At 42.9% G+C, this 15,989-nt stretch overlaps 1 protein-coding gene across 7 annotated transcripts in view; it reads right to left on the bottom strand.

Moving 5' to 3' along the window:
• Positions 1-14,865: 14,865 nt before the first annotated feature.
• Sh3kbp1 (SH3 domain containing kinase binding protein 1) overlaps positions 14,866-15,989 on the bottom strand; it is a 334,803-nt gene continuing 333,679 nt past the window's right edge. For all 7 annotated transcript variants that reach the window (XM_070040761.1, XM_070040765.1, XM_070040763.1 and 4 more), the window contains one exon: positions 14,866-15,964. In XM_070040761.1, coding sequence (XP_069896862.1) covers positions 15,923-15,964 — 42 coding nt within the window. In that variant the 3' untranslated portion in view covers positions 14,866-15,922. The remainder of the gene's footprint in view (positions 15,965-15,989) is intronic.

The raw sequence follows: 15,989 nt of genomic DNA, 5'->3' as shown, positions 1-15,989 counted from the left end.
GGCCCCAGGACTAGCATTTAAAAAAATACAATTCATCCAATTCAGTCACCCAGAATGTATGACTTGGTGGTTTTGATTAATATAGTCACAGAGTTTGTGCAGCCACCACAATTTCAGAACATTTGCTACCCTCCCTCAAAAAAAAAAACCACTTCAGTTAAGTACTCTCCACCCTCACACTCCCCAACACCTCCAGCCTTAAGCAACCATTAATCCACTTCCTACCTCTATAGAGCTGCCTCTTGTGGACATTTCAGAGAAATAGAATCAATACAAAATATCGACATAGATTTTCATTTACCTTGGGTATATAGTAGGAGGGGTATTTGTGGTAAACCTATATTTATGATTTCATGGCAAATCTATGTTCAACCTCTGGAAAAATTGCCTGTTTTCCATAGCGACTCCATCAGTTAGTCTTCCCACAGCAGCTCAGGAGAGTTACAACTCCTCCACATTCTCTTCAGCACTTGCTATTGTCTTTTGTAGTCCAGCCATCCTAGTGATAGTTCATTATGATTTGACATTTCCCTGATGGTAATGATGATGTCAACACATATGTGTATTTACCATTTGTGTCATTTCTTTGGCCAATTATCTATTTGGGGCCTTTGCTCAGTTTTTAACTGGATGCTTGCCTTTTTATTATTGAGGTGCAAAAGTATGATTGAGTGGCAAAAGGATGCAAATCCTTTACCGGCTATGTGATTGGAAAATAATTTCTCTTACCACTTTCTCCCCCCCCTTTTTTACAATATGAAGGGTTTTATTGTGATAACACTATAATTTCAGTAATATACTCTGATCATCTTCATCTCCTCTATTCTTCTTCATTATCTCCTTCCTCCATTTCCTTATCTCCATCTTGCAACTTTTAAGTGGATTTCATTATGATATTTCATATATGATATCTTCAAATGTCCTTTCAATCACTTTCTCCCTACTCGCTCTTTTTCCCTCCTGCTTCCTACTGGTTTCCCTTCTCAACTGGTCATTTATATTCATTTCCATTTTTCTCCTTAGAGGAGATGTTAAATATTTTCATCACATAAAAGCTAACTGTGACATTGTTCTCTGCTTTCTTGATGGTTTGTTTTGCCACAAGTTCACTTTGTGTTTTAGTGATAATGACAGTAGAAAGTGCTTATACAGTAAATGAAATCCTAGCTTGGCCATAGTGGCTCACACTGTAATCCTGGCTACTTGGTGGACTGACAATGGGAGGAGGCTGGGAATGGGAGGATTGAAGTTCAAGGCTATCTCAGTCAAAAAAAAAAAGAAAAAGAAAAGAAAAGAAAAAAAGAAGCAGCCCAGGAGAATCCATCTCCTCAAAGGAAAGCTGGATGTGGTCGTCCATGCATGTGAGTCCAACAACTACCAGAAGCCTAAAAGTAGGCAGATAATGGTTCATGTGTATACCTGGGCAGGAAGTAAGAGCCTTTCCTAACTAACAACAACAACAACAAGTGGAAAATAGGTGCTGTACTGCTTGATTCCCAAGTACAAGCCCTGGGTTCAAACCTCAGTACCACCAAAAGAAATTCCTTCCTTAGTTCTAGAATCTGCTAGAAATCAAGAAGTTTCTAAGTAGTTGGAGTGTGGGAGGTAGGAGAGGGAAGGGGTAATGGGACAACTAGGGAGGGGGTAACAATGCTCGACAAGAAATGTAGACATTGCCTTACTCATAACTGTCACCCCTCTGTACAGCATCTTTACAATAAAATAAAATAAAAAACAGGTTCCAAGGAAATCAGAGAAGCTTGAGAACTCACAGATGAGAGCTGGGAAAAAAATTCTCATTGTCTAGGTACTGATTTTTTTTTGTATGATTTGCTACAAGGACACGTGTTCTTTGTAATCTTGTAATACGTAATAGTAGTCATTTTCCTAATGTGCCTGTTCATCTGAAATTACTCCAGCAACTGGCACAACCTTTCACAGGGCTAAGCTGCCCATTTGAAAACGCTCTGCCAGGTCTTGGCTGTTGTCTTCCCTGTAATCTTCCCAAATTCTTCTCAGCTCTGTCTGGGGGCAGCTGACTGCGTGAGACATGTAAGACTTGGTGAATTCTGCCTTGAATAATATCCTCCTCGCAGCAAAAACCCTGCTGAGTAAAGAACTAGCATTTACCCAGCTAACGAGCGCCTTCCCTGAAGTTGGCACACACAGCCCCACATCTTATTATCTCCAGCAATTTGCACACCTAAAGCAACCCCCTGCACCTTCCAATTCCGCCACCCCCCAGCCCAGCCCTCTGAGAAGAAAATTGCAAAATGCTATATTTTTCTTTTCTGTTTAGGGGAAACGTTGTTCCTCTTTTATCCTTGTCTTGCCCCCATATGAAATGCATGGCTGGCAGACTCTTTGCTCTAATGCAGAGGTGTCAAGAATGCCTTTCCAGATGTGCAGACCAAATACTTCCCTTGCATCTTCTCCCTGTGGAGTGGACTGCATCCTCTTCCTTCTGACAGCTTTTCAAGTAGTGCCTTGATCCCTTCTATCATTTCACCGGGCTACTCACTACCCTGATGATCCTCTTCTAGAGGATTCCCAGTTTGTGTCTCTTGGTGTTTTAAGTGTGTAAGACTTTTTCAAATTATTATTATTTTTAAGTCAGGGGGAGAATCATTGTTGATTCATATGCAGCTGTCAGAAATCACATAGTGATCTAGTATCCTTGACTCAGCTCTCCCGGTCCACGGATGCGGGTGAAGGGTTATGGAAGCTTCCCTCTAAAAGTTGGGATTCTTCACTTAGGGACTTTGACTTTGATCGCAGACTAAAATTTTCTGGACCAGTTGCGATGGTAAGAGAAGTCAGGAGAGCTCTATTGTGTGAGTAAGCAAATAGACCAGCAGACAAACAGCAGACAGACAAGCAGAAAGGAGGACACACCGTCTAAGGATAGGGGGACAGAGCTTTGCGTCAGGGGTATTGATTTGATGAAGACAGGGGGTAGGACTTCAAAGCCATGCACAAATAGGTGTTTTATCTTCTGCCCTCATCACTCCTGGTGTTATACTTTCACAAACCCTGGATGATGTGAGCATTTCTTCCAGATAAGAATGTGTGCCAGGTGCTGGTGGCTCACGCCTGTAATCCTAGCTACTCAGGAGGCTGAGATCTGAGGATTGCGGTTCAAAGCCAGCCCGGGCAGGAAAGACCGTGAGACTCCTATCTCCAATAAACCACCAGAAAACCGGAAGTGGCGCTGTAGCTCAAATGGTAGAGCGCTCGCCTTGAGCTGAAGAGCTGAGGGACAGCGCCCAGGCCCAGAGTTCAAGCCCCACGACCGACCAAAAAAAAAAAAAAAAGAATGTGTCCTGGGCTGGGATGGTGGCTCAGTGGTAGAGCGCTTGCCTTGCATGCTTGAGGCCCTGGGTTCGATTCCTCAGCACCACATAAGCAGAAAAAAAAGCCGGAAGTGGCGCTGTGGCTCAAGTGGTAGAGTGCTAGCCTTGAGCTGAAGAGCTGAGGGACAGCGCCCAGACCCAGAGTTCAGGCCCCATGACCGGACCCCCCCCCCCAAAAAAATGGGTCCTGCCACAAAGCAGATGCTTATCCTTGAGATAAGGAAGGTGTCCTGTTGTCTCTCTTAGAAGCAAAGACAGTGCATCTGTGCTTCTAAATACCTTTGTTTCTGAGTGGTCTTCACCAGGCCTCATTTCCCCTAATTTATCCTGCCTCACCCCCAATGGTGACACCTTGTTAAACATGATCATAATCAGGATATTGAAAGTGATGTAATCAAGAGAGACACCATGTCATCCCTGCAAGCGTCCCTCCTAGTGCCCGTTGACTGCCATCAGCAGCTCTTAAACAACCCCATTCCTCACCACTGACAATCATGACCTGCTTTCCATTTCCATGGTGGTTATTTCAAGAGTGTCACCTAAATGGAAGCATACGGTATGTAATTTGGACGTTCCTTTTTTTGTTCATTTTGGCAGTACTGGTGCTCAAACAGGGTCTTGCATTTGCTAAGCAGGAGCTCTGTCCCTGAGCTACACACACCTCCAGTCCTTTTTGTAATGGTTCTTTTCCCAGATAGGGTGTCCATTCCTGCTTGCGCCTGAGCAGTGATCCGCCTGTGTTGAGTTTCATGTCTTGTCTAGGATAACAAGCACATACTCCTATACCCAGTTCTCCTTTGAGAAGGGATCTCTTGAATTTCTGTTTAGGGTGGCCTTGAACAGTGATCCTCCCAATCTCAGTCTTCCAAGTAGTTAAGATTATAGGCATGAGCCACTGACTGACACTTGGCTGGGAATCTTTTTTTTTTTCCACTGAGGATAATTCCTTGGAGATGAGTCCAAATTGTTACAGATATCAGTAATCCATTCTACACTGTGTGCATGTCCGTCTCCACTTTTAAGCTATTAATATAAAAAAAACTGCTATGAACATTCACATAGAGTTTTGGGTTTTTTGTTTTGTTTTGTTTTTGTCAGTCATGGAGCTTGAACTCTGGGCCTGAACATGGTCCCTCAGCTCTTCAGCTCAAGATGAGCGCTCTACACTTGAGCCACTGCACCACTTCCAGTTTTCTGAATGGCTTCTTGGAGATGAGTCTCAGGGACTTTCCTGCCCAGGTTGGCTTTGAACCACGATCTTCAGATCTCAGCTTCCTAAGTAGCTAGGATGACAGGCGTGAGCCACCAGGGCCCGGCTGTTGTGTTTTATGGTACTGGGGATTGAATTTGGAGACTTGCACGTGCTGAAGTAGGTGGTCTAACACATTAACCACATCTCCAGTCCTTTTTAGTCAGTTTTCAAACAGAATCTTGTAAATTTACCTGGGCCTGTTTGGCCTTTTTCTTTTTTTTTGTAACTGGGATGACCAGTGCAAGACACCACACCCAGGAAATCCTACACCCAACTTGTTAGCCCCGTGAGCTCCCTTCCCATAGCTTAGCAATCTCCTTCCCCTCTCCATAGCCTAGCACGCTCCCTTCCTAGGCAACACTAGGCCCATGCAGTAAAGGCAGTAAATAATCAGCCTCCAACTCCCTGTACCTTGGGATGGCACTTCTCTGGGGCAGCTACCACCATGGAAGGCAGCAAGAGCCCCTTAGAGTGACCTTCAGGTCTGGGCAGCTGCAGGACCCCTTATCTGCTATTTGGGCAGCAGCCATAAAGCCTACTCTGCCATGATGAAGCCCCTGGCCCTCACGTCCACACCAGGGTCTCCACCTCCTAGCCACTTCTAGCCCCTTCTAAACCTCTAGGTTATATAGGTCACCCCAGACAATAGCCGGCGCTTCTTCTCACTTCTCTTGTGAGAAGGGGTCTTGCCCATTCCTTTACTGGCAATAAACTTTTTCTTTTTTTCTTTTTTTTAATTCTTTTTGTTGGTCATGGGGCTTGAACTCTAGGCCTGGGCGCTGTCCCTCAGCTCTTCAGCTCAAGGCTAGCACTCTACCACTTGAGTAACAGCTCTGCTTCCGGCTTTTTCTGCTTATGTGGTGCTGAGGAATCGAACCCAGGGCCTCCTGCATGCAAGGCAAGCACTCTACCACTGAGCCACCTTCCCAGCCCAATAAACCTTTTCTTTGTTCTTTGTACCTGGACGCCTGTGTGATTTTCTGGCAAAGTCTAATATACTCTAACACAACTTAGTGCTAACCTTGTGTCTGAGCTGGACTTGAACTGCAGTCCTCTTGATCTCCATCTTCGGAGTAGCTGGGATAAAAGGTATGAGTTACTGTACTTGGCTCAGGATTTTGTGTAAAAACGAGTTTTCATTTCTCTGAGGTAAATGTCCAGAAGTACACATTCTGCATTACATAGTAGCTGGGTGTATAGTTTATTTAGAAAATGTCCAAGTTTTTTTCCAGACAGGACCTTCCATTTCACATTCTGATCTGCAATGCATGCATGATCTATTTTTTCCATACCCTAACCAGCATTTGGTGGTGTCCTTTTTTTGTTTTGTTTTGTTGGTCATGGGGCTTGCACTCTGGGCCTGGGCGCTGTCCCTGCACTCTTTAGCTCAAGGTGAGCACTCTGCCTCTTGAGCCACGATGCAACTTCCTGTTTTCTAGTGGTTTACTGGAGATCAGAGTCTCACAGACTTTTCTGCCCGGGCTGGCTTTGAACCATGATCCTCAGATCTCAGCCTCCTGAGTAGCTAGGGTCATAGGCGTGAGCCACTGGTGCCTGGTGGGGTTCCCTATTTTTAAAGCCATTCTGATAGGTGTGTAGTGACATCTTTTGTGGCTTTGACTTGTCTTTTCCCAATGGTTAGTGATGTAGTATCTGTTCAAAAATTGGTCTCAGTTTTAATTGGATTGTTTTCATTGTTCAGTTTTGAATGTTCTATGTTCTAGATAATAGCTTTGATAAGTGTGTATGTGAGTCACTGGCATCCAGATAGTACGCTACATTTTGGGTATTGAATTTGCTCTCAATGAAGTCACTGAATTCAGGAGCCTTTTTTTGGACTATTCATGTGGACAATCAGGTAACCTGCCAATAAGGAACATTTTATCTTTCCAAAGTCTATACATTTAATATTTTCTTGCATAGTACTGTTGCATTTAGGAGTGCATATGAGCATCCTTGCCTTGTTCTTGATCTTATGAAGGAAAGTATTCAGGTTTTTAACCCAGAATATAATGTTAGCCATAAGGGCTTTTTTTTTTTGTAGCTGCTACTTGTTGAGTTGAGAACATTTCCCTGTACCCTTGGTTTGCTGGGTTTTTACTGTGCTTAGGCATTGAATGTGTTCAAATATTTTATGTGTCAATTGATACGATCACTTGAATTGTCCTCATCAGCATATTGAGATGGCAGTGTACATTTGATTTCCAAATGTTGAACCAGAGCTGGTGCTCTACTGCTGAGCCACACCTGCAGACCTATTTTTATGTTTATTTTTAGGATAGGGTCTCACTTCTTTTTTTGGGGGGGGGAAATGTTCTTGCTTCCTGGCTGGGCATGCAGTGGAGCACTTATCTGGCTGTTTTTGGTTTTTCATCATTGCTGGGATCACAGGTACATGCTACCACATCCACTTTCCCTCCTGTGAAGCCAGAATCTCGCACACTTTTCTACCTAGGTTGGCCTGGTACTGCAATCCCCTGGATTTCAGGATGACAGGTGTGTACCACTGTCCTGTGCTATGAGCTGCAGACAGGATCTCACAAACTTTTCTGCTTGGACTGGCTGGAAACATGATCCTCTCATACTCAGCCTCCCACATAGCTAGGGTTCTAGGCTGGAGCCATTGGCACCCAGGCCTGGTTAGCTGTTTTTTATAATGCTTTTTTAAAAAATATATATTGTTGGATGTGATTTGCTAAATTTTGGGGGACTACTGAGTCTAAGTTTATGAGATTTCTGTTTCTAGGTTCTGAAGTTTCGTTTGCATTTTTTGTAGTGTCTTTGCCTTGTTTGGATATCAACTAATATTAGTTTACTACAATATCTTCGAAGCTATTCTGTCATCTTCTGTTCTATGGAAGGGATTGTGTAAATTTAGGATTACTTCTTCAAATGGTTGCTAGAATTCTCTAGTGAGCCAAGATGGACCCAGAGATTTCTTTTTTAGGGTCTTTTCATTACAAGTTCATTTTTTTCCTAATGAATAGAGAATAATTTTGATTGCCTATTGAAGATTGGTTTTTAGGAATTTGGAGCTTTTAAAGAATTGACCCAATTTTTCTGAAATGTTGAATTCATGATTATGAAGTTCATATTTATAATCTTTAATGATTGTTAAGATCTGTAGTGATGCCCTATTTCATTCTTTTATTTGGTGATTTGCCTTTTTTTTTTATCAGGTTTGTTATTTATCTAATCAAGGCCCTCAAATGCATTTTTCATTATTTTACCGGTTTTGATTCTAGCCACTTGATTCTTATAGTTTCCATCTCTGCTGAAATTACCTATATGATCTCCTTTTGTCTCCAGAGCCATTGAGATAGTCATCATAATTCTTTTAAAGTCCTTTCTCTAATCCCAATAGTTGTGCCATTTCTGATTTGGATCATTGATTTTTCTCTTTAAATAGATTTTTCTTATCTTTTAGGATGCCTAGCAATTTTTATGTTGGGCATTTGTATAGATAGCAACCGATGCTGAGATAAATAAAAGCTTGTGGGGGACGTAATCTAGCCAGAGGTTGAAGCTATGCTGATGTTCATTTGCCTATGGAGGGCAGAAATGTCACATTTCTCTAGTGATCTTTTCTTCTTCTTCTTCTTCCTTGCTTTGAAGGATCCCTTTTGTGCTCTTCCCCAAAGTTCCTATCATTTCCCTTGCTGTTATTCCAGGAGATTTAGCATGCTGAGGAAGTATGGGTGGGGGGCGGGCGAGTGGAGGGGGCGGTTGGGAAGGTCTCTAATATTCCAAGCTTCAAGTTTGGGAGGGCCCAGTGGTATCCAAGCAGTAGAGGCTTTCATAAGTGTTTTTGTCCCTCCTCCAGAGAGTGATCTCCCCATTCTCTTCTTCTCTTCTCTATCTAAGGTGTTTTCAGTCTATCGACCTGAGGCCCTTCTGAGATGGGGTAGCAGCGCGAGGGGTGGGGCCTGGGTGAGTTCCCTTGGCCCAGCTGCTGCAGCACCAAGACCTCACATCAGACCCTTCCCTTGCAGAGTAATAAGTCTTTCGCTAAAGGCCAAGGATTTGAGCAGATTTCTCCGTGGTTCCTGAGCCAGCACCATGAGCTTTCTCTGGATTCCCCCCAATCTTCCTTAGAAGAGCCAGTGGGCCTCTGAGAGGAAAAGCTTGCGAAGGGTAGAAGCTCCTCCTCCAGGAGGAGCTTCTAACTCTCAAGCAGGCCCAGGGCTTGGCCACATTTTCTAGCTCAGCCTTCCTTTCTACTTCCATGGCATCTGATGGCTTCTGCTCCCATAAGCAGAAGCTCAGGTAATGTCCTGTGTCTCACAGGAAGTACTCTGTCTCTCCAGGGTTTTGTCCATTGTGGGGCTTGAACTCAGGGCCCGGGGCACTGTCCCTGAGCTTTTTTGCTCAAGTCTAGTGCTCTACTACTTTGAGCCACAGCTCCACTTCTGGTTTTCAGGTGGTTAATTGGAGATAAAAGTCTCACGGACTTTCTTGCCCAGGCTGGCTTTGAACTGTGATCCTCCGATCTCAGCCTCCTAAGCAGCTAGAGTGAGCCATCAGCACTCGGCTTCTCTCTATGTTTTGAAATGACCATTTGCTCTGCAAACTCAAATCTTTCCATTCCCAGTCTGCCCAGGACTTTCCCCCTTGTCCGTAAGCCTGAGGAGACATTTCTTGCAACTCTTCATATATCCCAGCTAAAACTGGACGCCACACTCAACTCTATTGTGTTGTGAGCCAGACGCTGGTGGTTCATTCCTGTAAGCCTGGTGACTCAGAAGGCCGAGACCTGGAGAGCTGCAGTTGGTGCAAAAATAAAAATTTTAAAAAAGGCCACAATATTCTTACCTCCAATTAATCAGCCAAAACTATGGCCTGGGGGCTCAAGTGGTAGAATACTAGCCATGAGCAAGCCAAGTGAACAAGAGGCCCTGAGTTCAAACTCTAGTACTGCCAAAAACAATCCCAAACAAGTCAGTTTCATTTCAATATAAGATGTTGGCATAGTTTCTGGATAGCACACATATTTTGCCAAACCTGAGAAGGACTGTTATAAATTATTCTACACCCAACTTCGTGGGAATTGGGTCCCTCCTGACAATGATCCTCAAAGTTGAGGGGCAAAAGATTCACTGGAGAACCCAAGTGGCTGGGTTCTTCAGAGCTTCTGATTTACGAGGTCTAGGGCAGGACCCAGGTTTTTCGTCTACCAAATTCTCCAACAGTGATGCCCACAAGGCTCTTCCAGGAATCATGTTCCAAGAATTAGTGGCCAGTGGTGTGTCTTGGAGGCTCAAGGCTAATTTCCACGTCTCACTTATTCATCAGTTGGAGGACAGATGGTGAGCCGGGAGAAGCAGCAATTAAGTTCTCAGCTGACATCAATAAAAGTGTCAGCAAATTTTTTTCTCCAGAACGAATATGAGAAAAAAAATGTTTTATGGTTTACACCAGAGACAGTCACAGTTTTCTAATTGTGAATGAGTCTTTGAAAGAAGGATGTGCAGAAGATGTGAACATGTTTTCAAAAGCCACGGTGGGGCCAGTAGTAGTTTCTTGAGGGTCCAGGTATTGGTGGAGACTCAAGAACAAGTGCCTTTGAAGGCTTTGCTCATGTTTCTCTTGCTGGGTGTCCTCATTTGTTTTCTGCTAATTTTAGTAAAGGTAAAAGTAGGCTGGTTAAATTTTACAATGAATTCCATTCGGCATCAGTGCTAACGAGCAATTTATCTCTTATGCACCACATGATTACTGTCACTATCTTAGATATTGGGGAAAGAAAATAAAGTCACCTGTATGGTGTTTCATTCAAGGAGAGAATAGGGAGGAGGGGAGGAAGAGACTGAGCCTATAAACAAACAAAGCCATATAGCCTACTCATGAGGTGTAAATAGGATTGTGGTATGAGTCCAGTTTTAGGCAAAAACCCTGAGACCTGATCTGAAAAATAAAAGAAAAAGGGGGATAGTGGGCATGGCTCAAGCAATAGAGCACCTGCCTAGAAAACATTAGGGAGATTCAGCCAGGCATTGGTGGCTCATGCCTGTAATCCTAGTTATTCTGGAGGCTGATATCTGAGGCTTGTGATTGGAAGCCAGCCTGAGCAGAAAAGTCTCCGAGACTCTCAGCTCCAATAACTACTCAGAAAAAGCCAGGAGGTGAACTGTGGCTCAAGTGGTAGAACACTAGTTTTGAGCACAACGAGGCTCAGGGACTGCACCCAGGCCCAGAGTTCAAGCCACAGGACTGGCAAAAAAAAAAAAAAAGAGGGGGACAGAGATTCATTGGAAAGATTCTTGCCAACCAAAAAGCCCATCTTCAGGGGTTTTGAAATCTATCCTCTAATCCTCTATTGCCTATTATTGTGAAGGTTAACACCCTCTGCTCCACTTTTTGTTGTTGTTGTTGCTAGTCATGAGGCTTCAACTCTGGGCCTGGATGCTGTCCCTGAGCACTTCAGCTCAAGGCTAGTGCTCTACCACTTGAGCCAAAGCACTACTTCCAGTTTTCTAGTGATTAATGGGAGATTAAGAGTCTCATAGACATTCTTGCCCAGGCTGGCTTTGAACTGCGATCCTCAGATCTCAGCCTCCTGAGTAGCTAGCATTACAGGCGTGAGCCATTGGTGCCCTGCTCCACCCACTTTAGTCTTCTTCATTCTCTCCCAGATTCTCAGCACCAGTGTTGCTATGGATGTTGTTTTGTCCTACCTCCAGGCCTGAATCTCCCTTTGACGTGTCTCCCTCTCTCAATCCTTGTCCTTTTCCACAACCCATAGTCACTTTCTTCAAGGAGATTGCCCTGACTGAGAACAAATAAACCTTTTCCAAGTACCTCCTGGAACCAAGGCAGGGGGATGGGTAGGCATTTCACACAAGTGCCCAATCCCTGCTTATCTGTCTCTCTTTGACCATTCAATGGGCAGAGCTTGAGCCTGCCAACTGTTTTTTTCTCAGACCAGGTCTAAGAAATAATCATGAATGGGGGGGGGGGGAATGCGGCGGGGGAACTGTTCAATTTATCCTAAGACATCTTTGTTTTTCTTTAGGGGACTAACCCTGGAAAGATTACTGATTTCTTTGTGGTTTTGTTGTTGTTGTTGTTTTGTTGGGGCTTAAACTTTGGGCTTGGGCACTGTCCCTCAGCTCTTCAGCTCAAGGAGAGTGCTCTACTACTTGAGCCACAGCATCACTTCTGGTTTTCTGGTGTTTTAATTGGAGATGAGTGTGTCACGGACTTTCCTGCCCGGGCTGGCTTCGAACTATGATCCTCAGATCTCAGCCTCCTGAGTAGCTGGGATTACAGGTGTGAGCCACCGGCGACCAGCTCCTTCGTGGTTTTTATATCTAGTTTTAGATGGCTTTATCAGCTTAGCTAGTTTAAACCTTGGCTTGTAAACTCCTTAAAACATTGTTTAATGAACAGAAATTGTAACGAAGTTTTGTATTTCCAAGGCACCTTCCCATCATGGAGCTCAAGGCTTGCTAACAAATCTTGGTTTTCTGTAAAACAAGGAACATTCCAAAGGGGTAGACTGGATGGAGAAGCACTGAAGACTTGAGTGCCGCTTGTTGGATGCATAATTTAATTAAATGTCTCATCACTTAAAGAGAATGGCCCCATGAACTGGTTTGCCAGTAATTTAGCTATTCTTTTATTCTGTTCCTCACTTGTATCCTGGTGTTTTTTTCCTCAGAAAATTTTAGCTTTGAACTAGGAGATCACCTTGTTTTTGTTCTATTGTTTGGTTGAAATAAATGATCACCTATTGTTCCAACAAGAAAAAAAAAAAAAAAAAGAACAGCCCATTTTGCTGTGAATTCCAAGTTCACAAACCCAAGTACACATGGCTGTTTGCAGAAAAGAGGCTGGGCCCATGACCACGTAAGTTTTGGATGAGGCATGAAATAAACTCCCCTTTCAGAGACCTGCACCTCCTTTGGAGATTCCCATAGGCATCATGGCATGGGAACAGAGCCTTAGTGACTCTAGGGAGGGACAAACTAGGAATGACAGCAAGATTCATCCTCTTAAGAGCCTTGAATCTTTTTTTTTCGGACTCTTATCATTCTTTACTCCAGTGACATCTATTTCTGGATAGGGAAGTGGGAAAGTTTTTGTTTTTGTGTTTGCCTTGGCCCTTGGTAAGCTCAATTTAGGAAAAGCATCTTTGTCTCCAGTTTGGGTCCTAAGACCTCAGCTTTCCCTCTGCTGGATGCCACAAGCAGCCATGCTGAACACCTGTCACTCTTGCATGTGTTGCTTTGTACTGCTTCTCATTGTACAAAACCAAAAGCTTTATGCCAAGACCTCTTGGTACTGAAACATTCGGACATTAATTTGTGCAAAAATAACTAGAGGACTAAAGCCTAATCTAATACATTTTTTTTAAAGAAAAGAGGACTATGATGACCTTAGGTTATAATACAAAAGCCTTTGTGGGACAGGGGGATTATTTTTATACAGGCCACAGCAACTATGGGCAAGAAATTCTACACCCTGCAGTTTTTCCATCAAGGAGCTGCTTATAAGAAGAAATAAAACCCCACCAGACACACATGCGAGGAGATACAGGATGTTCTTATGGGAAAAGGCAAATCAAGTACTTGAAAGTGCTGCCTTGAGGGCTGTGTACGAATAAAAGTGGCTTTACACAACCATTTGAATAATGATAATTTAATGGTTTTAATGCTAAAAAAGTATTTATACCTAACTAGTATCTTCTGCTTAGATAGGAATGCAAAATTGAACAATGTAAAAAATGGAATTCACAGGCACAGATATTAATGGGTTAGTTATTTCATGTCTTCTAAGGACATTTCTATATGAGCAATAAAGTGAAAAATAGAGAAAAAGAGTTCATATTCCAAGAAATCATTCCTCTTGGACCATGACAACTTTGAACCAAAATATTTTCACAAAATTTCATTTTAATCATCTTCTTTTACAAAGCACAATACTTAAGACTTCTCTAAATACAGCTTTAGAAAATGAAGCAAAAAAATAGTTTCCATAGATGCCTGTTAAAGTCCATGCTGAATGCAAAAGAATTTTTGATTTCAAAAGTGATACTTCCAAGCTTTCCTTGATGAATCCATTTTGCCAAGAGTAAAGATGGTGGCAGTTGGGGCAGAGGCTCAGCCAGTCCCATGACACAGAATCCTCTTGCTGCTTAGCCCAAGGAGCCATAAGGAAGCTGGAGATAGATGGCAACTTCTTTTTACAATCACTAACTCCTCCCCCTCTTTACATGAAGAAAGCCAATGGCCTCTATTGAGGAGAGGACATCAGCCACAGAACATTTCATGTTGCCAATGCCCCATGAGGGTACCTCAACCTTGCCATTTAATTGTCAACAATCTTACTCTGTATACACTTTTGATAAAGCTATATCATTCAGGATTTTCTTGATGTGTAAATGAGAAATTCAAACACCAAAGAATCCCATCTTCATTGTTAGATTAGGTGGTGGGGAATCTCTGAAGGCTTCAAGTGTAATGCAGAAATGCTGAGAACAGTTCAAGGGGTACAGGAATGCTTTGTGCTGCCCTTAGAAACTTGGTGTTTCCGGCCCTGTGCATACTGAGGCCAAGGCTGCTGAACAGGCCATACATCCAACACTTGGGAGCGAAGGGTACAAGGCTCCTTACACACTCCCTTTCCCTTAACTGCAAATATTCGTAGGAAAGAAGGGAGGAGTATGCAGGCAAGAGCAAGGCAGGGGGAGGGAGAGAGGAAGAGAAAGGAAGAGACACTTGTTTTATTTTCAAGGATGAATAATGTGATTTTTTTTTTTGCATCATTCCTTTAGTGATATCGATTCTCATTCTTCGTAGTTGTGCAAATCTATGACATTGTTTTAGTAGTTTCACTATAAAATGCAGGAAATAGACAAAGCAGCTGCTTAGAAACACATCAGACATTGTTGGGCCATTTAAGGGACCAGCCCCTCTCCCTCTAACCCCTGAACAATCTTGCAATAAGGTATGCCCCGTATTTTTCAGCAGAGGATGAGAAAAGTTACATAATCGAAGGCTGAACTGTTTTAGGTGCTACAAAGATAAATCAGACAAGCAAACATCAATTCCCTCTGGAAGGAAAAAAAAAAAAAAGCAATTCCATGAATGCAAGAAAGATCCATTGGCTGCACTTCAACAAGACCCTCGTCCCATTCACGTGGACCGAGGAAGGGATTGCAATGAGCAAGGCAAAATGACATTGTGTGAATACACTTTAAACAATAATACACAAGGATTACCCAGTGCAGGAAATAATACAACTTCCCCCCCTCCCCAGTTTTCATTTGCATTTGAACTTTTATTTAGCTTTGCTTTAATAATGCAGATGCTGTTCGCGAAAAAGGCGCGCAAGAGGACAGGAAGCAGGAACTTAACTTGGCGGATGAAAAATGAAACCAAGCAGGGATGACATTTTTCATTTCATGAACAACCTACAAGTAGGAGAAACTGAAAAGTCACTGGTGGTACCACGGAGTACACGCCTGACCTCTCCGTTGTCTCCTCTTAGGACCTTTGGCTAGCGTGAGAGAAACTGTGAAGACAGTGGCCTCTAGTGGACTTGGATAAGTGGTAGATTTTCCATTTCTTTCTTTATTTGTTGAATCATGGTAGCTGCATCACAAAAACTCCAATCAAGAGGGTGGTAAAAAGAAGGCACAGATCATTGCAAATACCAGATTTCTCTCTCTCTCTCTCTGTCTCTCTCTCTCTCTCTCTGTCTCTCTCTCTCTCTCTCTCTCTTTTGTAAATATACCATCATATATAAGCTAAAATTTCTCTTAGAGTGGTGGTCTGTTGGCAGGGGAAGGGAGGGTTGGACCTAAAATTGCATATGTAATAGAATCCTAAAGGGAACACAAAGCCAGGCAGCTTTCTGCCTGAAGCAGAAGACTAAGACTCTCGCTTCTGACTAGGTGTAATACAAACGCTAGGGGCTTCTGTGACAAAACACGGTTAAAAAAATCTTAAAATTATAAAGCTTGTAAAGAATAATCTGAAATTACATTTTATTAATGGAAAATATCATCAAAATAGTACCACTATGGACTAAACTGCCTGAGTTTTCGTTTCACATGAGATCTCAAGGTAGAAAAGCCTTTAGCACAATTTACTCTAAGTCACAACCAGTGCCAGACCCAGGCCGAAACCATGGGGAAAGATTCTCCTCTTGGATGGAATTTGTGTTGTGCTATCAAGACTTTTTGTGCTAATCTTTTAAACAGGGACATGTGGCAAATCTGTAACCTTTTGGCACAGGATTTATTTTGGCTGGGGCAGAAAATTTGAGTCTTGGACTCATGATGAAAAAATGCAAAATCTCATTTATCAAGTGTTCACTTTGATTGAAGAGCTTTCTTTATTTCATTCACTTCCATCTATAAAGCGAAAAAAAAAAGAATC

This window comes from Dipodomys merriami, unplaced genomic scaffold (genome assembly GCF_024711535.1).
Source record: "Dipodomys merriami isolate MVZ:Mamm:240054 unplaced genomic scaffold, mDipMer1.0.p SCAF_3, whole genome shotgun sequence".
NCBI classification, from domain to species: Eukaryota; Metazoa; Chordata; class Mammalia; order Rodentia; family Heteromyidae; genus Dipodomys; species Dipodomys merriami.
The sequence above is the reverse complement of the archived record's forward strand: the minus strand, read 5'-3'. Positions and strand labels throughout refer to the sequence as shown.